The sequence below is a fragment of the Ornithodoros turicata genome, chromosome 3 (assembly GCF_037126465.1).
Source record: "Ornithodoros turicata isolate Travis chromosome 3, ASM3712646v1, whole genome shotgun sequence".
NCBI lineage: Eukaryota > Metazoa > Arthropoda > Arachnida > Ixodida > Argasidae > Ornithodoros > Ornithodoros turicata.
In genome coordinates this window covers 10,594,326-10,618,731 of record NC_088203.1, presented here as the reverse complement: position 1 = coordinate 10,618,731, position 24,406 = coordinate 10,594,326, and the positions used below count along the sequence as shown (strand labels likewise).

The 24,406-nt window shown below is 44.7% G+C and overlaps 2 protein-coding genes across 4 annotated transcripts in view; one reads left to right on the top strand and one right to left on the bottom strand.

The window, feature by feature from the left end:
* The window catches only part of LOC135388044 (MFS-type transporter SLC18B1-like), a 13,253-nt gene extending 4,684 nt beyond the window's left edge, over positions 1 to 8,569 (bottom strand). The window contains exons 1-10 of one of the 3 annotated variants that reach the window (XM_064617329.1): positions 8,463 to 8,569; positions 2,760 to 3,097; positions 2,153 to 2,248; positions 1,811 to 1,884; positions 1,606 to 1,753; positions 1,474 to 1,542; positions 1,298 to 1,406; positions 1,048 to 1,220; positions 767 to 865; positions 582 to 670 (exon numbers count right to left, since the gene is read on the bottom strand). In XM_064617329.1, the coding sequence (XP_064473399.1) occupies positions 582 to 670; positions 767 to 865; positions 1,048 to 1,220; positions 1,298 to 1,406; positions 1,474 to 1,542; positions 1,606 to 1,753; positions 1,811 to 1,884; positions 2,153 to 2,248; positions 2,760 to 3,074 (1,172 nt within the window). In that variant the 5' untranslated portion in view covers positions 3,075 to 3,097; positions 8,463 to 8,569. Of the gene's footprint in view, positions 1 to 581; positions 671 to 766; positions 866 to 1,047; positions 1,221 to 1,297; positions 1,407 to 1,473; positions 1,543 to 1,605; positions 1,754 to 1,810; positions 1,885 to 2,152; positions 2,249 to 2,759; positions 3,101 to 8,462 lie in introns of all 3 variants that reach the window. The other 2 variants (XM_064617332.1, XM_064617331.1) reach the window with 2 other exon arrangements.
* LOC135388045 (zinc finger protein 564-like) lies at positions 6,200 to 24,406 on the top strand. The gene is made up of 5 exons (XM_064617333.1): positions 6,200 to 6,332; positions 18,100 to 18,364; positions 22,406 to 22,558; positions 22,832 to 22,984; positions 23,139 to 24,406. The coding sequence occupies exons 3-5, from the start codon at positions 22,415 to 22,417 to the stop codon at positions 24,045 to 24,047; spliced, it is 1,206 nt and encodes a 401-aa protein (XP_064473403.1). The 5' UTR covers positions 6,200 to 6,332; positions 18,100 to 18,364; positions 22,406 to 22,414; the 3' UTR covers positions 24,048 to 24,406.

Genomic DNA, 24,406 nt, shown 5'->3' with positions numbered 1-24,406 from the left:
AATACTTACAAATTCGAAACTTAGTCGTCATCGAGTTAATGCCCATTGAGAGGGTACGCATTGTTTCCTGTGTCCGAAACATTTTTGCAAGTCATGTTTGGGATTCGTTTGGATCTACCAAACATCTTTCTTTGTTTTTCTTTTTGACCTGAATTTTGGTTTTTGGGAAAAGAATGCAAATGTCGTAGAGGAGAGTCGCCCCAGTGGCGCAAAATAACAATAATAATAAATCGTGAGAAATCAAAAGGCAGTAGGCAAAAAGATATCAGGATTTTCGAGTGATTCAAACGTAATTTGACGAACGGGAGGGGGAGGGTGTAGGAATTTATTGGCAGAAAAAAAAAAGAAGAAAAAGGAGAAAGAAAGACATTAAACGAGACGGCTCCTTGCTGTTTCCAATGATGACTACCAAGAATATTTCGAACAGTGGACACTGCGCTGGGCGTGTGCTTTTCCAACAACCCCAATAGCGACTAAGTTTCAAATGTGTTGAAGGTATTTTATTTATTTATGGTTAAATATAGACCCTTATTTGGATGATCTGTGATTGGTCCTCGCATAGTAGGTGAAGTGCTGCTTACGGTTCCATTTCTAAAAACGGCACAGGTCCCAGAAAGAAGTATGCCACCATTGCAAGTGTTTGACCGAAAAGTAGACACGTTTCTTCTTTCTGTCACGGGGAGGGGGGGGGGAATCCGTATCTCTTTTTTTTTCATTGTATCACGATGTGACGAAATATATTACATACCGGAAGACAGCAACTTACATTGAAATACGAGAAGACTCCTACGGTCAAAGCACCAATACCGTAGCAGGCCAGCTGAACGGTAAAGGTGGTTTCCAAGTCAACGGTGGTCAGAGTGAACTGGAAATAGCGCCGTGAACTTAAATGACAACGCATATATGTATACAGACAAAGGATCGTAGGTGCTGTGGTATTCCAGGAATCGATACATGGAACGGTCACACATGTCGGGTATCCGAACACAGAGTGCTCTTGAAGTAAGAGTCTGTAAGTCTGTAAGACTGTGGAACTATGTCCCTTACCGTCTGTAGATGTGGCTTCAAGGTCGTCTCGTTGAAGGAGATTATCACAGCACTCAACAGTGCAGTAGCCATGTCGATCAGGAAGAGGGAGTCCAGGAACGCCTTCCTGTACTTGACGTCACGGGAAAGGGCATGGTCTAGTGTCTCGATTGCTGTTACGAAAAAATCGTATCCTGACAAATGAATAGGATAATGAGGGGGTACGAGGGCGAACTGAAAAGGAAGCTGTAAGGTGCGTGGGCCATCGTACCACTACGGCGTTCCTTCTCTGAGGGTACCGGCCCTCTTACGGCAATGACCAAGAAGGACAGGAAGAGGATTCCTCCGCAGGCGAAGAACGGAAGAGGGTACATCCATAGCTGGAAGACAAGCAGTTGGCAACACAGTAACGGTACATAGACACGTAAAACAGCGCCTTGCACGTACCTTGACCACAGCGTCGCCGAGAATAGGCCCTACGATGTATCCTGCCTTCCACACACAAAGCATGACAGCCTGAAAGTACAAAAGACAACTAACTATCTAGGTATGCTTCCCATAATGGCTGCTTCATCTTACAATAGCAATGCCAGCACTGCCTTTAGACCACTCAGTCGTGACCGTGTACATGCTAACCAAGTAGAAGGCTAGGAAGAGTCCTCCGATTGCAGCTCCCCCGATGGCGATACCTGTGATGATCTCGCCTCCTGGTGACCAGTATAAACACCTGCAATTATCGCGAGTGTTTATATGCACTGAGGTCGAGCACGTTTACCACTCTTACCCGAATAAAAGGGTGCACAATATAACGAAACCGTGGCTGCAAATGAACAACCTGGCTGCCGTCATGCAAACCATCTGTAAATGGAAGTCAGATTTCAGTTCTTCTGTGTCTTGGTTTGTCTTAGCTCTGAGGGCTCCTTTTGGGTATAGTTTGTTTTCTATATACTTCCTCGAGACCTCTTAAAGTGAAATCTGTTGCATCATTTCACACGTTAATTCACGGGCTTTGAGAAGCCGCGATTAATGTCGATGCGTTGTGGCTAATTTTGGAGGTGTTTGTACTTTATGCGTGTATGTACTTGCACCCCGTGTGCTGAAGTAATGCTACAGACAAAGAGCTCACCAGCCTTTCAGATATGACAGATCCTATGAGCATTGCACCCGTGAACGCAGTGTTGACATAGACATTCTTCCATTCCTCTACTGCTCTGGTGGTAGCCTGGAAAACAGAAGAAGTATTGGTTCTCACCACTGGCGGTGCCCTCGGGAATATAATCCAAACTAGAGAGATAACCATTTCGGGCTTATCTATAGGCCCGAAATGGTTATTTGCTAGAATTTGCTGCATTCTAGGACCTTTTGACAGCCCCGCGTGCAACACGGTTAGGGTACTGAATCATTTATGTACTTCTTGATGGTTCTTATGGTCTAGACGTAGTGACCTCTGCAAATATATTTTTGGGGTAAGGGTAATGTGTTTTACTGTGACCGCGTGAAAGCAAGCAAGTCCCAAATTTTTCCTCGGCAAGTCCCAAATTCCCAAATTCGTCCCAAATCGAAGTCCCAAATTCGCAGCTGCACTCCACGCCAGGTATCACGAATAAGCGGATATTTCCATGACAATTTTACTTTCTTGCGAATGCAAGCTCTTGGTGATCGCGGCCAAAGATTACGCTGCAAGCAACAACTTATCGCCACGTAACTACCGGTATGTAAATATTTTTTCGTACCAAAGAAGGGAAGAAATATTGCACGATGGCACATGCAACTGCAATCCAGAACTGCGTGTAGAGCAGGGGCAAGACCCACAGCAGGCGGTTGCACAATTTCCACGACCTGTTTGGTTTGCGGGTTCGGGGAGCCGGCGTTGGTGGAACGCGTCGGGGAGGTTCCACGACTTCGTAGATGCTCGAATCCCTGACACTCTGCTGAGGGCGCGGTGGAGGCTTAAAATCCACGGTGTGGTTGTACTGAGGGTTGTAGTAAGCGATCAGTGGTCTGCCTTTCTTCGGTGTAGTCAGCAGGTCCCTGTCGGTGGTACTCATGGCTTCCGATGCTGGGGAGCTCGCTGCTGAAAAAGGCAATGAAGATAATGTACCTGGGATATTCGGAATTCATTCGTGGTCGTTCACGACTCTGAAATTGCGGCCTCGGAATGGCACCAGTTGCACGACGTCCTCGCCAAGGGAACAATAAAGGGTCACTACGGATAAAAATTTATTTTATTGCATTTCCTACCATCAAAAAACAAAAAGAAACCCACTCAAAGACTCAGTACCGGAAATATAAATGCCGTTAGTAAACATTACGCGCTTCCAGGAATTTTCGAACGAAAACGCTTAATTTCATAGCCTTGGGTTCTCCAACAGTAGGGGACATCACCGAGAGGTCCAAGAACAAAAGCGCGCGTCTCGGCTCTCCGCAGTACGTTGGAAGACAGCTGCGGTGGGGAGACAGTGGTCGACCTTCGAGGAACAAGATTGCCAGGCGCGTGGCAGATTGGACATCTCATGACGTCATGTGCTCTCAAAACTAGAAATGAATTTTGTAACAGTTCCGGGCGTCACAGAGAGAAATATTATTTTGGAAGAATACGACGCAAGAGGCGTGTACATGTATACTTAGGGCTCTTCGTTTTCGGGTTAAACCCAATTTTTCACGATATTTGCACCTCGAACCAATTTTCTGAAATTCCTGCATAACCCGATTTCTCCCCAAATTCCTCGGGGTCTTTCAACCTCATATGGCTTTACAATGGGCCACGAAAAGGGATGAATCACGTTATTAACCGTGATCCTTAAGCATCCAAGAAAGCACCTGAAGTCCTCCTGTCAGCCACCTCCTAGGTAGTACCAAAGGCCGGCTTTTTTTGGACACTTGTCGGAATTTCATTGTTCATCCCTACAATCATCTCTGCAGCTTGATTCACTCACACGATTAATTAAAATTTCACCCGGAGACACCGGACGAGGTAAAACACGTGACAGGACACGCCCGATTCTTCCCCAAATTTCCTTTCGAAGGAATCACCCGATTTTTACCCCCCGAATTTCAAAAATAAGAAAACCCGAAAACGAGCAACCCTATGTGTACTGCAGTATGCCATAACTCATGAAGTTTTCTGAAGGCACGGGATTCAACTCTGGACGGTTCAATGTGGCGTCGCTCATGAATCATGAAGATGACAGTCGATGTGCGTCTTGCTTTTTTTTAAAAGCAAGATGCCAAGCATCTTCCTTTTTTTAAAAAAAAATTCCGTGTTAGCGCCGCGAAGCAGTTGTGGCTGTGAGCAGCGCACAGACGTGGACAGATGGAGAGAGGAAGGCAGGAAGGAGTGGGGGACAGTGAGGTTACTATGCATCCTGGGCTGACTTCAAGGGGATCTGTGCCGACACTTCGTCTGGAAAGTGTGTCGGAAAACCCAGGGAAAACCTCAGACAGTAAAGCCGATGCGGGGATTCGAACCCGCTTCACCTCCCAGCCTCGGCGTGTGGAAAGCGGTCACCCTAACCTACCATGCCTACCAAGTATCATACGTAGTATTATTAATATATTACTTCGTCAACGAGCGAGTTAAAGATACTTACTGTAAAGGACGAGCGGCATGGCCAAGGTGGTGCTGAAGACTGGCAGGTGGTGGGTTCGAATCCCACCGGCTGTGTATTCTGAGGTTTTCCCTGGGTTTTCCGAATACTTTTCGAACGAATGACGGCAGACTTTCCCCTGAAGTCGGCCCAGGACGTATACTAACCCCCCCCTGTCCCCACTCCTTCCTGCTGTCCTCTAACTCCATCTGTCCACGTCTGTACGCCGCTCATAACCACAGTTGCTTCGCGGCGCTAACACGCAATAAAAAAAAAACTTGCTGTAAAGTAAGTGTAGCTGCAATCTCGGAAAATTTACCTGTTCCGCAGCCCGAACCCTCAGTATTCTATCGTCACAAAGTTTCGCCCATATTGATGTCATAGTTTTTAGAAATTAAAACTGGAAATTACGGGCAATACTGTGTGGAAGTTGCCACCAACTGCACAATTGATCGACAAATACGGCGGGAAAACTACGTTAATAACGCATAACACTGTTTCTGAAACAGATGATGTCGGCTATACGTGTCGGCTACGTAGCTGTAAGAGCAGAGCGTCGAACCGAAACGTTTTTCGGTTTGTTTCGGGTTCGGGTTCGGCCATAAAGGTTCGATTCCGGTTCAGCTCCGGAGTTCACATATATCGGTTCGATTAATCTGTTCCGAGGCTGTAAACCGGTTCGGAACCGGTTCGAGGTTCTAATACTTACATAACGGATTGCAAATACAGGATTGCGAATCGGAATAATATAATTATATATAATATAATATATAATCGGAATATACTATAACGCAAGGACTAATCTGCTGTGACAGGCGTGTCGCCACACACTTGCAGCAGTAGTGCAGTGCAGCTTTATTTAACATATAATGGTTCTTTGGCTACGTTTTTAATATTGCACATGATGTTGTTAAATGCGCTGCTGCTGCAAACTTTCGAAGGTAGGATTGTCAAAACATTCTTCTATAAGCTGCGGCGTGGGGACAACTTCCTTCACCCTCGGCCTTGTATGTCTCGCGCTACCGAATGGACTGCAGGATCCCCAGCATTATGTCACATAAAACGGATGTCACCACCAGACGATGGGAGAGATCACAAACGAAATGCTGACTCTCAACTAACAGAAGTTTAATTGTTACATACGTTTAAATACAAAACAAGACACCGGAAATGTGACAACAAAGCCTTATCACACACAAAAAAAAAACAAGAAAAAAAAACACTATGATGACACTATGATGGGAGAGATAACGGGTGGCACACACCAACCCGAACCGAACGGGTATCCCGAACCGGTAACCAAAATTTTTATATCGGTTCAGTTCCGGTTCAGCACCAAGATGGCGCTAGTAATTATGGTTCAGGTCCGGTTCAGTTCCAGCAAAAAAATAACGGTTAACTCCGGTTTTCGGTTCCGGTTCCGTTTCGATACTCTGGCCAAGGGCAGCAAGTCAGTCTGGAACATAGATCGATGTTGCTTGACAAATTAGGGATCATATTTCCCACCAGATGTCGTCTCCAGTCGTTTCATTGCAATTTTACTAGCAATTTAAAAATATTTAACGTGCCTTGTCAGACGCGTAGCACGTTCTGCGCTGGGTTTGCAAGCAGCAAGCTGACAACATAACCTGTCTGTCTCCTGCTTCACGCTATCAGCGTAAAGTAGTTCAAAACTTCGTCGGCAACATCGTTCATGCAGTGAGCACTCATCAGTAAAAGGTAAGCACTGGCGTAGCCATGAATTTCTGGCTACTCCCCCCCGTGTTCTTTCTACTCTGGGCAGTTATGTTCCGAACAAAAATCCACGTACTTTGTTCTGATCCGATTCAGTGCGTGACGAATGATTGCAAGCGCTCAGACCGATAACTGAGGCATTGTTTTGTACTATTCCGCCTGTTCTTTGTTTTTTTTTTCCCTATCCCGAACAATTAGGTTGGGTGTTGCTTCTTCTTTTGCATGAGATTATCATACGCTTCTGCTGCGATACCGTGCTGCTTCATACTGTATAGCGTCAAATCATATACCGCTCCACTCTCTTTATTTATTTATTTAGTTATTTTTCTGTCGTTGTAGAAAACTAGAGATAGGTTAACATTAATGTAACAAAAGTATATCGTGTCGTCTTATTGCAACAAATCGTCTCCGACAGAGGCCATGTCAACCCATCTGCTGGTATAGGAATGGGTGCGACGACTCGATACGACGCATTCCTCTGTCGCATTATATGTAGGGCCTGACTTTTTAGGGTTAAACCCGTATCCGCCCGATATTTACCCCCCGAACGAAATCTGTAAAATTTGGGTTTAACCCGAATCTACCCGAAAACATCCGGGTCGCGTGGCACACTCATAAGCGTGCTTTAAAATAAAGTTTGATAACATTGCTAAACATTAGTTCCATGTTAAGACGAATTTTTATTTTAAAAAAAATCACCCGAATTCCTGACAACAGAATATGCCGTAACGGGATTTAACCCGAATACACCCGAATTTTCAAATGAAAAATATCACCCGATATTTACCCCCCGAATTTGGCCAAAAATAAAACCCGAAAAAGTCAGGCCCTAATTATATGTAACCATAGTCCTTAAGATTTCTATGATATGTAACCGTGGCTGATATCTCAATCCCGCCTGGGTTTGAGGCGTACACAATTCTAGAATAGATTACTATTCGCATATATGCAACTAACCGCTTATCTTGCCGGAGTATATACGTAATTGAAATTGCTGGTTAAGTTCAAAGTTTATGTCTTTCCGGTAGTGAGCCGAGGCCTACCCCGTCATTTTCCTGAGATTCATATTTTCCTGCCTAGTTTGGCGTGATTTTTAGATTGGCTCTAACTTGTATCGTAAAAAAAAAATATATCTTCAGGTGCCCATCTGGTATCTTCCCCTACAACACCGAATATATCTTGGATGTGCGAATAATGTCTTAGCAGATTCGTACATTCACAGGATATTCGGTGTTGTTAGTTTTTTTTTTCTTTTTTCCATTGCCCCCTTTCAATTAAAGCAACTTAGGAGTGCTTTCGCAACATATGTGTATGTTTGCGTGAGCTAATAAACTCGGTTCCCATTAATCTGTGTTGAACAGTTCTACATCATAATTTCACTTGTTTTCGAGCGTGTTATTTCGGCACGGAATAACACATATGGGATTCAAGGACAAAACTTTATCTCGTGATGTTTGATACACGTTTGCCTACCATACGGTCAATTTTTCTGTCGGTGGAGCTACTGACCTCCCTTCCCAAATATGGCTGTCATTCGAACCCGGATGATACAGAAGACGTGTAGAGTCTAAAACAATGGCTTAACTACGCAATAGATACTAGCAGCAGGTTAGATAACATTTATGTGGCTGTCTTTGCTATTGTTACACGCGTGCATAATCTACGCACTATAGACTGCCCTCTTTCCTGTTGGGTGTAGCGCACGCGTTTACGATCACAATAGTAGTAGTTGCAGCTGAAGTTGTCCTAGTCACAGTGGAGATTGCTTAGGACCTAGACATTATACTATCAGCTGTGCAGAACTTAACGATCAAGTATATCAATCGAAATACATAGCTGTACCTGTAACTGTAACATAAAACTAAGCCATAAAAGTAACATATGCCAGGGAGGAATGGAAAATATCGATACGATCACAACTTGGTGTATACGTACAAGGATTGTGTGCACGTTACAATGCTCCCTATACGAGCCGAACATGTCATTTTTCGATTCGGGTGGTAATGCATTCAACAACGCCTATACGACACCAACATTTAGTACACGCTTAGTGCAAATTTAGTACAACAGCGGTATTTAGTACAAGGTACTGGGCGCACGAAAACATGTACATACGTGTATGCTCGACTGCTCCGCGGCAGGTTCCGAGTCCGGTTGATCAGAGAATGTCAATGAGAATAGCCGATTCTTTTGTATCGCGAAATATTGATTCAACATATCGCCAGCGAGAGCACACGGGCGATGATAAGCGTACAGACACAAGGAATGGACCTAGTCCACGCTTTTTTGTTTTGTTTGTTTGTTTCCTGATAAGTCAGTCGGGTCTAGGACATTTCTGTACACGGACGTTTCGGTGCACGGTGGGGAAATTACTTTTATTTTGTAATGCATTACCATTACTCATTACTTGTATCAAAATCTAATGCATTACATTACTCATTACTTTTTGGATGTTAGTAATGCATTAGTAATGCCATTACTTTAACGAAGTAATGGCATTACTTTGGCATTACATTTACGTTACAGGGCATAAGCCTCCAAGATGCTATGCATAAGTTTTTCCTTGCGTTTTTTGCTATAGGCAATAGCCACCCGAGTATCCCCAAATCGGTTCCACTAAATCCCCGCAGAAGCGAGTCTGATAGGCAAAAACTATATATAAGATTTATTGCAGATGATGCCTTTTCTAGCATTATGGAGCCGGCGGATGAAGCCCAGCCTACAGTTCTGTTCTGGCAGAAAAACTACCTCTGACAGATCAAAAGAAACTAACATGGTACCTACCAAAACAGCGAATCACCACAGCAATTGTTACGTGTTACCCTCACAGAGGCTATGTTTCTGTTTCTTTGGTTATCCTTTATTCCAAATGCGCACAGGAGAAGATCGGTGATATCATCATGTAGACACTTGTGACACACACCGCCGACTGTTGAACTCTTGCAGAATTTCCTAGGCTTCACTTTCTCTTTCCTTGTTGCCCTGTGCTCATTGTTAAAGGCGGGTTGAAAAGAACCTGGATGTTCCCAATCTTCACGTGGCCCAATGAACATTCGACAAACGTCATGAGTAATGCACCCTGCATTACTCAGTCGAAATGTAATGCATTACCATTACTCATTACTTGCTGGCAAAATGTAATTCATTACCATTACTCATTACTCAAAAGTAATGCATTACCGGTAATGCATTACTTTGTAATGCATTACTCCCCACCTCTGCACGGGCATATGCGTGCATGGACATTTCGGCGCCAGTAGAGCGGTTAACAGCTTCGAGGTTCGGGGAGGTTCGGGATTGCGGCGGCAGGAAAGTGGCTATTTGCATTTATCCTGATGACACCTGTCTCTGGACCAGCGGCCTGTCCTGCAGTGACGCCCTTAACTCGCTCTCGAGGCTATCCAGCAGTATACCTGTCACTGGCATCTTGTCTTGCACTGGCTTGGACATCTCGACGCAAAAGACAGTACTACTCCCATACATACGAGTATAGGGTTGCCCCCCTTTTCGTCGGCAAATACCGAACACCGGGGAGCGTGAGGGGGAGTTGTCTCGCTTTCCAGCGGTATCAGATATTAATTATACACAATAGTATGCACTCATGACACTCGCTCGTTATTAGCAATTAGGAAGAGCGCGCTCGTTTCGCGGCTTCGAAGTTTGTTACAGTGTGGTAGCAAGCGCAACGCCGGGGGGGGGGGGGGGGAGGATTTATGGGCAGAAAAAAAAAGGAACAAATACAAGAAAGGGGAATGGTCAGCCATGCAGCACGCCGGCTTGCTATTCCCTAAACAACAAAAAAAGAAAACATAAATAAGCGAGAAATAAGAAATAACAGGAAGACAAATAAATAAATAAATAAATAACAAAAAGACAAATAAATAAATAAAAAACGAAAAAAGAAAAGAAACTCGGCTCACAGGGAGCCCAAGAGGCCCGTATCACGCCGAAAGCGGAGCACCGGGGGGGGGGGGGATATGTTTATTAAGAAAAAGAAAGGAAAGGTCAGCCAGACGAAGGTCGGCTTGCTATTCCAAACAAAAGAAAAGGCAAGGGAAGGGGAAGGAAAGAAAAGGGGACGAAAAGAAAAATAAGAAAAGAAAATGGGAAGAAAGAAGGAGAAAAGGGGAAGAAAGGAAAAATAAGAAAAGAAAAGGCACCGCTTTTATGACATTCCACTGACTAGCTAACGCCGTATAGGCTTTGTATACATAGACCTTTGAATCCATATGATGTATGAAATGTCACTTTTGATCAGAAGTTGCTTTAACTTATTATGGACCACAAAAAACTGGGAGTCAGGCGGAAAACCAGTAGAAGTCGATGGTAGCCAGAACACGCCGAAAGGCGAGAGAAATTAAGCTGTAGAAGGTCTCTGATTCGCCGGCTGGAATGCGTATAACGTCGCATTGGTCCAGTTGGTCCAGTCAATTTCACATGCATTGTGTCCAGTGCTGTGTGAACCATCTTAAACTATGGGTTCTAGGAGAGCCGTTACTTGTTGGGCCCTCCCCCGCTTCCCTTCATTTTTTTGCCCGGTCTTGGATTGGATGAAGAGTGGATTGTGAGGGACCGTACCAAAGTCTTGAGACAAAATGGTGTAGATGCAGGCTATATGGTGGACGAACTCCATAATGTAAAGGCCTCCAACGCAACCTAAAAGCGATAAAACCCCGGTGCAGGGGACACAGAGTGACAAAACAGACGAAGCACTGACTGACAAACAACTTTAATGGCAGAGACACATCTTAAATATACCAACTGCACACACCCGACCCCTAGTGGCAGCCAAGGCCATCATGCTGTAATCACAAAATTATCAGAAAGTTATAATACAGTTACAAAGTTATAATACACAAAAAATCACAAAGTGTGTGATAACTTTGTGATAACTTTGTGATAATTTTGTGATTACAGCATGATGGCCTTGGCTGCCACTAGGAATCGGGTGGGTAACATCTCATTACGGCCCGAGTCTCATTACGGCCGAAGTCTCATTACGGCCGAAAGTCTCATTACGGCCGAAAATCCTTTAATCCCCAAGTGTCTCGTTACGGCCAAAGTCTCAATACGGCCGAAGGTAGTCTCATTACGGCCGAAGATGTCTCATAACGGCCAAAAAGAAAAAAGAAGCATCCACCATAGTAGCTCTGTATAGCTCTGTGTTTTATGCTTCCCAAAATGTGTCCGAGGCGGTGTGCCCCCACGGCTTGTGTCACACACAATGGTTCATGCACACAATATTGCGACAGTGTTTCATGCATCCCTCGTGAAAAATGTTTTTATTGTCATATGTGTCACACGATCTACTCGTTGGTTCTGTGAGCAAACTGTATGTGTGTGTGTTCTGAAAAGTACTCCACAAGGGAGCCCACTGGGAGCTCCAGGAGTCACATGACCTATGACCATGATCTTCTCCCCCACTAGCTGCCTTCTAGAATTTACGTCCACCTGAAATTTACAAAAAAGTACATAAGCCACTGAACAAAATGACATATGCTCTTGCTTGATGATGACTATAAGACATATGCTGTCAAGCAGACTTTTTTTTTTCATATATTCAAAACATATCCAAGAATTATGGACAACAATGACAATTACGTCATAATAATGCAGCTGCATAGCCAGGAAACTATTTCAGGAGGTGTTTTATGAGGCTTGACATGGGGTGGAGGAGTCCCCCTCGTCAGTGCTTTATCCAGACCCCCCCTAACTTTTTTGCCTGTGCACCCCCTACAGGGGGTGCCCTTGCGATTTCAGCTTCAGATACGTCTGTAATGATATGTTAAGCTGTAATGACGTAACTATTCCAACAATTTTTTCCAACACCCTTCTCGTGCTTGGGATTCTGGATAAACCACTACCCCTTGTTCATTTTTGTGGGGCACTACATTAGAGCTTATGCCACTGCACTGATGTCACAATGTTAAAAGTGTGTGTCACTCTGGGCATTCGGAATTCCTCTAAGCTACAATATGTAAATTCAGAATATCCGAAGGGTAAACATCAGATGTTACCTGCAGGCTTCATGCTGAAACGCGTGTACGCAAAACACTTCCGCCGTGGTGGGCGACGCCGTTAGTGTAATCATACACGCAAGACAATTGCGGGCACATGGAGTAGTGGCAGCAACCTGAAAACGATACATTTTCTTGTTACATATGAGTAATCAAAAATATACATTCCCACATGTTTCGTTTTGTCGTTTCTAGGAAGCGCTAGTAAGGGAACAGCACTTGGTTGGTCACATGCAAGCCACAATGCGAGAGGTGCCGATATTTCGATTACGTGATCAAGAATTAAAAGTCTAGAACCATGCACACTTCCCCATGCAACTACTTCCCCAGCATCGTGAGACATGACACCCATGACATGACACCATGTATTCACGTATAGTGTAATGATATGCAGGAATGAAAAAGATGCCAACATACCTGTAATCCAGTGTCTCATAAGTTTGATTCGATTTTTTGGCAGCTACCATGAAGAGCAAATGCACGATTCACAAGTTTCGTTTCGCCATTTTCATTGTTGATTTCGCAAGCGCCGAGCAATCCCACGTGACCTCCTTTGGATCAGTGAAAAGTGAAAATTACTCGCGTCATGAACATATATGTTCATCTCAGCGCAAATCACGTTTTGCATGCTATAGAAGGAGGGGGGATCAATACTCTTCCTTTCGTGTTTGGATATCTTGTTGTTTTGCTACTCTCACTTCGGAGTTCGGATGTTGTCTAGCAACGTTGGGTACCTCGTTGTTTCTTGTGTGTGTGAGCGAGTGGTTGCTGTTTACGATGTGTTCATATATCGCTTTGTAGTGCTGTAATGTGCAAATTAGCGGACTTTATAGCGGCTCTCTATTTTCCGTCGTTGTCTTTCGAGCAGCGCCTGTTGTTCCGGTAAAAATCGAGTTGAATGAATCGCCACAGCCCCAACGTATATCGCGCAGTGTTGACCAAGACCAAGTCAAGCAGGAATTCTGGTGAGTAATGCTTTCGTAGATTGCCTGTCTTAGTAGTGTGCTGTCCACACATAGTTGGATTCTCATAAGAGTAATTTAAATTAATCAAAACAGCTGAAGTGCCTGTAATAGATGTAACTCGGTATCCGTTCGTAGGTTTGCGCCGTTTCTAGTTGGTTGCGCGTTTAGGAACAACAAATTTATTCGAAGACGATAAGATACCGATAATGCATCACCGTACAGCAGCATTTACTCGTATCATTGTGAGCCATATTTCATTTGTTAAAATTTGTCGTCGTATTTCTTCAAAAATAAAAGCGCAAGTCGGCGTACTTGAATTGATCTCCAAGAACTGCTTACGTCGAACGTCTGCAAATGTTGTACTTATGTGCCTTCGCGCACCATAGTAGGCACAAAGCATATCTGATTAGAATAAATACTTCAAGAGGAAGTCATTCAAATACATTGTTATTTATAGCTGGTTTTCCATTCCAGGCATGGTATGTGGCTGCACGAAGGATTCCGAAAAAGAAAAACAACAACGTGGCTAATAGGATGTTGCTGCCCAGGGAGTCCTGGCGAAGAGGTGAGCTGTTAAGATCATCATAAGGTTCTGTTGTGAAGTGAGAAATTTTGTAGTAGTGCACGAATGTTAATTCGTGCACTACTTTTATAAAAAAGAAACCAGAAATGGAAAGTTATGCATGCATCATTTCATGAATTGTAATGTATTACTATTTGATATTCACATGTTTCCATTAAGGGAATGAACTACTGAACCTATATTCATATCATGGTCATGCTCTGTGTTTACCTGGAAGTCACGTTTTTAAGGCTTGTCATTCTTTTGTCTAAATGAATATTTATGTTAACCTTGTATGAAATAGCAGACACGTATCAACACGTGTGCAGCTTGTGCACATTAAAACGAGCCATGTAGAGACAAATGCTTGTTTTTTTTTTTAATATTCTAGCCTATTCATGGTTGCTCATCGCTTCTTGCAGGTTTACTCATTCCAGAAGCAAGAATTGTATCATTGTAAGGCGAATGGAAATAAACTGACATCGACTGAGATAGGTGCTCTGTCATGGCCAATGACTGTAGGATGGCTCCAAAAGCGTCACAACAAAGCCAATATTCATCTAGCTCTCTACAAGTAGCTAACTCCACATAGTAGCCTGCTTCACAGCCTACACTACCTTGTGGGAGTACACATTACACAATATGTTGCATTGTGCTGTGGTATGATAACATACCGTTTGTCTCGCAATATGTGTATATAAATATGATAAGGGCCCTAAGGGCACAGTGCATGGCTTATACCCTGCTGAATATATATCCATACCTGGCTGCGACATTGCATATCAATGCAGGTTACAATACACATTTTGAGATTTGGCCGTTATGAGACATCTTCGGCCGTAATGAGACTGCCTTCGGCCGTATTGAGACTTTGGCCGTAATGAGACACTTGGGGATTAAAGGATTATCGGCCGTATTGAGACTTTCGGCCGTATTGAGACATCGGCCGTAATGAGACTTCGGCCGTAATGAGATACAATCGTCGGGTGTGTGCAGTTGGTATATTTAAGATGTGTCTCTGCCATTAAAGTTGTTTGTCAGTCAGTGCTTCGTCTGTTTTGTCTCTCTGTGTCCCCTGCACCGGGGTTTTATCGCTTTTAGGATGTACCACCAAACAGCCCGGTTTTTATCGCTTTTTCTCCAACGCACCACTCAAATGAGTCCTGTGTTGTGTGTAGAGCCTGAAGTTTTAGGGTTTTACCCAATTCTTCCCCGAATTTGCGCCCCGAATTGAAGGTTGTCACATTGGGGTAAAACCCGATTTTTACCTGGCAAATGGCCCTCACTGAAACATCTGTAGGAACGATTTCTCGCCGAATTTTGCAGAGTGGAAGTTTTCCTACCCGAATTCCCGAATGATTTTAGAGCACACGTTTATTTTCCCGATTTTTACCCCCCGAATTTGGAAGAAAATATTTCCCAAAAACTTCATTGTCTAGTTGTGTGTCGTCCCTCTGTGTGCCCAGACTCCGGATTTTACGCTATCACATTCTAGAGAGTTGGAAGCTAAGCTAAGCGCTTTATTTATTATTTCTTAATTTTCCTTATTTATTTATTTCTGGAATAGCAAGCCGACGTCTCGTTTGGCTGACCTTTCCCTCGTTTTTTTTTTCTTTTCGTCTAATAAATATATCCCCCTGCCTGCATGGTACGGAAGGTTCTAATAATATATGAGAGGTTGTCTACAGCGTTTTCACGGGGCTTAAGGTAGCTTTGATTTTAGCCCATTTCAGCTATATCGCTCAGTATTTGGCGACAATGACGCAAACGAAAAAATTAAATCGTAAGATTTTTACTCCGACTGCGCCAATCTCCGAACATTTCATGCCCGGATTACACCTGTAGTAGAAATTAGGCGAAAGAAGCACAAATTGAATCTCTCAGCTCCATAGTTAAAACGTTCGACGGGTTCGGCTGAAAACTTGAAGAAAGAAGGCGACCGACGAGGCGGTCAGTTCGGGAACAAAAACGCAACTAACTTTATTAGAGAAACCAGGGAAAAAAACGGGAAAGCGTGGGAGGAGATAAGACAGACGAGGACGAGAGTCGTCGCCGTACCTCTCATATGGTACCACCATACCTCACACCATACCTCACAGTGGGGTTCCTCAGTGGCGTCCACTCATCATGCATGTTTTTTTTTACCATCTCCACTTGTTTCCTCAACACACCTTCACCCGGACACCGAACGGACACCTTGAATTTTGCGAACTGTTCGGGTGAAATCCGGACATGCGGCAACTGGCAGCCCTATTTACGAGGGTGAGCATGCGGCCCTTCCAGCTTCCGGCATACCATTGAAGCACTTGTCTCACCATAGGACTGCGGTTTTACTGTTGATGCAGGGCCCTCTTGGCGGAAGCACATTGCAATCTTTGAGGTCAAGATCCACCGTTGGAATGCGCCGGAGATCCGTCGCTCGCAGAAATGTGCAAAATACCGCACAAAAGTATTTCAGATAGAGTACCAAATACGCCCAAAAAGTATTTAAGGTACATTGAAGATACTTGAGCATTAACGGTGTGTGAAACAATAAGAGACGACAAATCATCATTTGTACTAAACCTGGATAACTGTATACTCTCAACCTACGTGCCCTGTCTGCGGGAGGTAAAGGCTCGTTCTACACTTCCCGAAAACTGCCTGAAAGTGCCTTCTTCTCCTTTTTTTCTTCTTCTTCTTCCTTTTTTTTTGTTGTAAATTCGGAAGATTTCGAGGAAATCTCAAACAGACCTGAAAGAGATCGGCACCACTGGAATGTGCCGAGGGAGGGTTTGTCAAAAAGGACATAAACGGGAAGTAATTGGGTTCCCCGTTCCGAGGTCACACAGCTCCTGTTCTCACCAGTTGGCAAAGGTAGGAAATAATAGATAATAATAATAATAATAATAATAATAATAATAATAATAATAATAATAATAATAATAATAATAATAATAATAAAATGTTTTATTGGGTACCTAAGGACGGCCACAGGGGCCATAGTATTGGTGCACACAACTTAAGCCACATTGGTAATGCAATACAGTACAATACAATACACAACAAAAAACGACACGACACACACACACACACACATAAATGTGATGATGATGTGGTGGGACATTTACCGCTGTTATGGCGACACGACACAAACTATGTTACAATATAAAAACAGAAATAGACAAGAGGCAAAAAAAGAAAAAGAGAAGAGATTTGACATTGCGACAGAGACTTGGTTACGTCTGTTTTGAAGGACGTATAGGAAGGAGACAACATGTCACAGGACTTGGAAATCGAGTTCAGCAACATTTCACAACGTATAATAGGATCAAATGGACAGAATCTATCTACATGATAAAAAAAATAATGGTGGGTTGCGAAACGCAGCTCGAAGATGACAAAAGCATAGACTGCTTAATAAGAAAGAAGACCCAACGAATGACTGTACACATTTGTACATGAATAAAGCGTCAGCAATATTATGTCGTGAATTCAGTCAGGTCATGTACTTATAGGCTGGAATGTGCCGTAGAAAGAAATAATAAATGATGTGAAGAGCTCTCTTCTGAATAGCTTCAGAGAGAAGCAGAGAGAGTTCCACACTACTGACGCTGTTTTTTTTTTTTTTTTCTGTTTCTAATGTTTTTTTTCTGTTTTTCTTTTTTTTTTTTCGTTTTGGGACCAGTGACGTTTTGCCCTCTACTCTAGCTGTGTCCTTTTCGTCCGACGCAACCCTCATTCAGTCCACCCAATGCCCCAGTCACTTCACTTTGCTCAGCCGTTGAAATGTTTAGAAGTGGTGACACCACGAGAGCTGAACGTAAACAAGAAGAAAAAGTTTCAAGCCCAAGGTTCAAGTCTAAAAGGCCCATGTGGGCATTACTATTTCTGCATTTTTTGTGTTAACATTGCGCATTACTGTATCACTGCAATGCAGTACAAGCTCAAGAATCCGGTTTAAATATTAGTAAAAAAAAAAAAAATCATATATTTCGAAACGTAATAGGTGCTGGTAAAAACGCCGGAAATTTCCCAGATCCCCCTGTCCCCCGCTCCTTCCTGCTGTCCTCTCTCCATCCGTCCACATCTGTACGCCGCTCATAGCCACTGTTGCTTCGCGGCGCTAACACCCAATTTTTAAAAAAATTCCCAGAAAACCTTGGTCTTTATATGGATTACAATATTTCTTTCTTTTCTCTTGTCTCAGTTCTTTCACTTGTTTACAGAGGCCTGTTTCTTCTCACCGCCCGGCTGTAAACTCAAGGAGAGAGAGCGAAGAAATGAGGAGCGGAGCACCATCGTGGGAAAGGGAAAGCCATTGAGCGCTTGGAGCGACATAGAAAAACAAACATAGCACAGTAGAAGAAGGGGGGCGTGGGATGCGGGTTTCAAAACACACGAAGGAGAATATGTTCTCTTTGACCTCGTGGGGTGCACCCACTCAACTCATCTGCGCCTGTGTTGCGCTGAGAAGATCACGCTGCGCCCTGAGTAAGTTTTTTCTCTTTCTTCCACATCGGAAAAGGACCCAGATGTTTCCCGTGGAATAGTAATCGAGCTCTCTACTCTGCATTCGCGGTTGCTTCCGTGCTAAACTTTCCTATGTTCTGCACAACATCTGTGCATGTCTCTGGCGTTTATCAGCTGCAAGATGGCTATGCCTTGTACTATAGGGTTTATTCACATGTCATTCGCGGGAGGGCGCAACTGCCGCTAGCAGATTTGCCGCAATAATGTAGGTGCACAGATTTGGCTGTCTAGGCCTTCACCCACATCGCATTCACAGTACATATGGTTTTACAAAGTTATTGTATTTGTTTTCAGCGTTAATGGTCCTCTAAATAGCGTAATGGCAGTGAACGAGAACCGGAATCACACTTCGAGGGACCTACATCATATAGCAGCGATTTCGGCTTTTCGAAGCTGGGGGCCTAATCGCTTCATCGTAGTTACGGTGGTTACGAGCTAACGTGTCGCCGGCAATTCGAAACGGCGGGCGGGAAATTCAAAAAGATGGGCACGTGACACATTGCGCGTGACGTATCCGCGCCCTTCACGTATCGCTCGAAGAGTGCCGTGTCAAGCGCCCTTGTCGACGAGTGCCCGCAACTCCTTATCTCGTAACGCGTGCAAGCGATCAAGCCCCCTAGTGCACTTAGAAGGAGTGACATTCAAAGGATAAACTCAAAATGCGCGTTGAAACTGTGCGATTCGTTGTGTCGAATAGCATGAGGCTACGTCTTCTTTCTTCGTTTCGCCTTTTCTACTGTTGTGTAAGGAAATGGGGGCGCGGACATAATAAGATAAGAGAGAGAGAGAGAGAAAAAGAAGATTTATTGCTAGCAAGGTGTGTTGACCGGCGGGTGTACATATTGCCCCTTAGGACATGCGCGCCCGAATACACAGTGGCGTGGTTGAGGATAGCCGAGGAAACACACGCATCACAGCCGACCGAGCGTTACCCGGCTCACTCTATCGAATTGTTGGAATTAGTAGACATAGGATTTTTTTTTAAATGTGCTAACGGATAATAAAGTATGTTCGCCATTCAATGAGCAACAAAAAAGTTACATCATCCGGTGCACTAGTTCGCTAGAGATATCATTAGCTGGATGCTAGTATTTTTTTTTTTTTTGCTGCTGGTCACACACGGGTTTTACGGTTTGTTCCCTGCATCTCTTCTGTGTCGCTGTTTATCGACAATAAAAGCTGTACACGCATTTCATTTATTCGTGGTTTCATTGCGCTTACAATTGCACTTCTGCTTAAGATAACGGATCATTGACATCGAAAATATGATAGGATGTTGTAAAAACCTGTGTTTTACCAAAAATAGGAAAATACTAGTATCCACGTTGACTCGCGAACTACGTCCGACCCCCCACGTACAGCGAGTGTGCAGTCGGAACCTCAGGATAGTGAGCGTTTGTATATGCGTCTTGTTTCCGAACACAGAAGGTAACGCGCCATTTAGCTCATTATTCTGTAATACTTCTTTTCATAAAAAAAGGTGCAAAGTTTACGGTACACGCGAGCGGGGTAATTTCTCCGCGGTGCGACACCCTAGCGTCAAGCGGATTCGGGCTTGTTTGCTTGTTTTGAGGGGTGGAAGGGTGCCCCCGCAGCGACACCAATAGACCTCTCCCTGTTTGGAAACAAATGACGTCATCGTGTTCGACAGCGCCGCCAATTTGGTAGAGTTGAACTACGCTCAAAGCAAGGGGGCGAACAAGGTGGTGCCCGAAAGCCACGGTCTTGAGGGGATTACCATGGTCTCTCAAAGGAACGCGACCTTCGGTCCTACTTTTCTTTCAATAAGAGGCAGCGAACAAGTGCCCATTCGTGGAACTCGACCCTCCCCTTCCGATTTGTTTCGGTTTCGGTCTGTCTACCAGCGTCTTGATGACGTTTTTCGTGTAGAGATCTATTCAAACCACGTTTAGAGCATGTTCAAGAGATACTGAAACTACCGCAGTGTGTCGCTACCAGCGCACTCGCTCACCCCTATGTACGAGTAAACGAGCCCATTTCCGCTCGCCGGTAGGGTGTCGCACCGACGAGAAAGTACCCCGCTCGCGTGTTCCGTAAACTTTTGTCGGGACCTGTACCATTTTTTTTTCGAGCTATCTGCCAGAAAGACGCAGAATGTGGTAGGAACTTGGAGAACCGCTTCCTAATCTGGTCTCATTGCCCGTACTCTACTGGACACATTTTTGGCTGTGATGGAACGGACTCAATCCGTTCAGTATTGCCGGAGCAGCGAATGTAATCAAGCCATCATTGAATGGCGTGCAGCTTTTATTATTCGATAGCATAAATGTCCATTCAGAAACAAAAAGTAAACATGTCTCCCAATTTCATTAAATCAGGAGGGCGAATGATAGCCCTCGGGAAGGCTATGGATCCTATAATCCGTTTCTTCGGAACCCAGCGGGACCGTTATTTCGCCCACGCAACCATGGGCCATTTTTTCAGGAACCAGGCACATTACGTAAACTATGTCGTGCTATAGTTCTCAAAGTACAAGTTAATATTATGGTAGTCGGCATTACTATTACTAGTGCCCGGATTTTTAGGCAGTAACAGGGTAGTGGTGGTGGTGATGGCGAGAGGGCTTGCCGTTGTCTGGCTCACAAAGCTGGGCGACGTCACGACTGACGCCCTTGGGAATGTGCGTCCTGGGCCGATTTCTAAGGGAACTGTGCCGACATATGTCTGAAAGCGTCTGAGGAAAACCCAGGAAAGACCCCAGACAGCACAGCCGGCACCGGGATTCGAACTGGGGTACCTCCCAGTCTTGACGTTACTAACAGGGGGCGCTCTTGACCGCATAGCACGCAGTATACTAGTCATCATCGCGGATGATATCGCTCTGTCTCCCGATAAGCTGAGAAAGGGGGTGCGCACCGTTTTATGTATCAACATTCCTTTCAATCGGAGAGGATAAAACAATTCGGTTCTGAAGGTTGGTTGGCCTAGAATGATTTATCCAACGAAGACAACAACAACAACAGCACAGATGAATGGGTGATGATGATGATGATATGGGATGTTTCCCTGCGTTGAGTGCAGGACCGTACCCCATTCCAAAAAGGTTCATATGAAAGGATGACGAGGGATGGAAACCCCTACAGTTCGTGAAGGAGGCCGGTGGCCCTCAGAAAGGAAAGGAAAGCGCCAAGTGCACGGCACTGATGTCCGGGGTTACTCCATGGACCGAGGACTTTGCAGATATTGAATGGCCTCTGATCCAGCGTTTCAAGTTGACATTTAAAGGCCCGTCGCTCGCGTACGTACTGGCTGCAGTCTTCTATAATGTGTCGAATTGTTGCCGGGGCACCACAAGTTGTACACAACGCCGTGTTGCTGTGGCCCAGCCTATACCGGAGTGCAGGGGTGAATGCGACGCTAAGTCGTAAACGACGCACGAGAGAGGTAATGAGGCGAGGGAAACCGCCCTGCATTTCAAATAATAGAGTTGGGTCAACAGCATACAGAAGCGACCACCGGGTGATGTCATGACACCATTCCTGATAGGCCAACGAAGAGCGCTACCTGTTACTGCCTAAAAATCCGGGACCTAAGTCTATTACGGTACTATTACGGTCGGCATCAATATTACGGTAGTCGGTATAGGTCGGCTCTGGACGCGCCACTTTTAAAGAGAAACATACGAACGTGGTATAGGTCGATACGATAAGTCTCGACTCGCTGTTTTGGGCAGTGGGACTCGGATTCCCGAATCTCGAATCAGTGCCTTGGATTCGAGGACTCTCGCATTCGATTGGCTCATCATCCTACACCTATATTCAGTGGGATTCTGATTTACACGAGATTTATGTTCCGACGTCACAAAAATTGAGCTCCCGTGCTGCTCCATGCAGAGCAGGAGGATGAATGCAACCAGCAGTCTCTTATTGTGAACATTTTCTAAGCAGTGCTTGTTTTACTTTCCCTTTCTTTTTACGCTCCCCCTCATCCCTTCCTCCTATACTGTCAACAATGAATTAACCTCCTCATTGTCTTGCGCAGAAGACTATCATGGCATCAAACACTGAAGGTGGACACACAAGTGGTTATGACGGACAAGAAGCTGCAAAGCCCTACAAATGCTTGACCTGTGGGGTCCGCTTTAAAGATGCCGGTCAGCGTTTAGTCCATAACTTCAGCTGCCCTAACGAAGCGGTAGGTTCATTTCTTCTTAGCCGGTTGCAGGGCAGTTGATGACACCAGGCACTGTTTATGCATCACAACATACGACACTAGAAAACCGATGACACTGAAGCTTTCTTAAAAATAAAAATAAAATTAATATGCATAAGCTTTCGCATGGTCGACCACGCTTCATCGGGCACCACGCATAAGACTGTAGATATTCGATTTTTAGAAAGCTTCAGTGTCATTTGTTGAGTGTTCTAGAGCCATATGTACTCACAATGAATCCACTTCTCCTTACAGCATACAAAGAAGACGCGCATTAAGTGCAACGAAACCAGTACTCAAGATGCTTCAGACGCCGGATTACCGGGCCTTCCCAGCGAATGCATCGTGTGCGGACAAACGTTCCAACCATGGCCTTCACTCCACAAGCACATGATGTCGCATGATCCCGTACGTCCGTGCTTTCTCATTCAACACCTTCATCTAAAGTCAGCTATACATTACCTCACACAGTTCCTTGATGGAATGTATCTATTTTAACCTTTTCGTGTAGCCGTCAAACGTACAAAGCTGATGCTAAATACCTATCAAATCATCCACGCAGGCACCAGCGGACCCAACCTTCTTCGAGAACTGTCGCTTGATTGACAGAACCATCCAGTGCATGATCTGCGGTGTCGTCCAGGGAGATAGGAGTTCCCTCCGCCGTCACTTCGCGACTCATCACTCCAATGAGCGCCCATTCATCTGCCCAAAGTGTCCGGCCAGCTTTAAGACATCCGATCGCTTCATTGTTCACTTCAAGCGATCACACACATCGCTAGCGCAGGTCCATCGGTGTGGCCTGTGCGGTTTCACTACAGTGGACAAAAACACGATTCGCAGACATAGGTTGAGACACGACGGTATTGTTGAAAAGGAACGATGCGAAGTGTGTTTCCAGATGATCCGGAAGGAGGGACTCAGGTACCACTACTTCGTCCACACGGGTGAGAAACCGCACGTTTGCCGCCTCTGCGGCAAAGGATACCATACCAGAACAGATCTGAAACGACATATCGCTTCCATACACTTGGGCATCAAACCCAAGTACGAATACAGAGATTGTCAAGTGTGTGGTGTGAAGCTACTTTTAGCGAGCTTAGAGTCGCACATGCGACGTCACACCGACGAACCTACGAACATCTGCTGCATCTGTGGGAAGCACTTTTACAGCCTCAAGAGGTACAACATACATATGGAGAGAATGCACGTCCGCATCAAAGAGAGGAAATGCCCGGTCTGCCAGAAGGCATTCTATGGTCTCTCGGAGGTGTCTCAACACATGCAGGTGCACCTGGACGAGAAGCGGTTCAAGTGTGAAGTGTGCGGGAAGGCGTTCAAGTGGAAGCATAAGATCCGGGACCACATGAAGACGCACAGCGAGGAACGGCCCTTTAAGTGCGAGCTCTGCGGAGAAGCGTTTAAGTGGAAACATAATCTCGCCAACCACGCGCGAGCCAAACACAAGTGAACGTAGCTTTTTTTTTTAGGAGGGTGTGTGATTTTAGTCTAGCTATGTATGCATGTTGTTCCATTCACTATTTACGAAGAAAGGTAACACATTGAAATACACGGATTTATGCCATAACATAACATAAGGATTGGCCACCACACCGTGGTGGGTGTCACTAGTGTGCGACTCGCTTTGCCTGCAGATATGACTGTGTCAAGTGTGTATATCAGATGGCTTGCATTCCCATTTTATGTTATATGTTATTATGTATCCCAGTATCATCTGCAGTTGTGCATGTAGTTTTGAACAACTGCTTCCCAAATCATGGTAAGTGTGCAGAGCAATGAATTTGCAGTCAATAAATGAACTCCAACCGA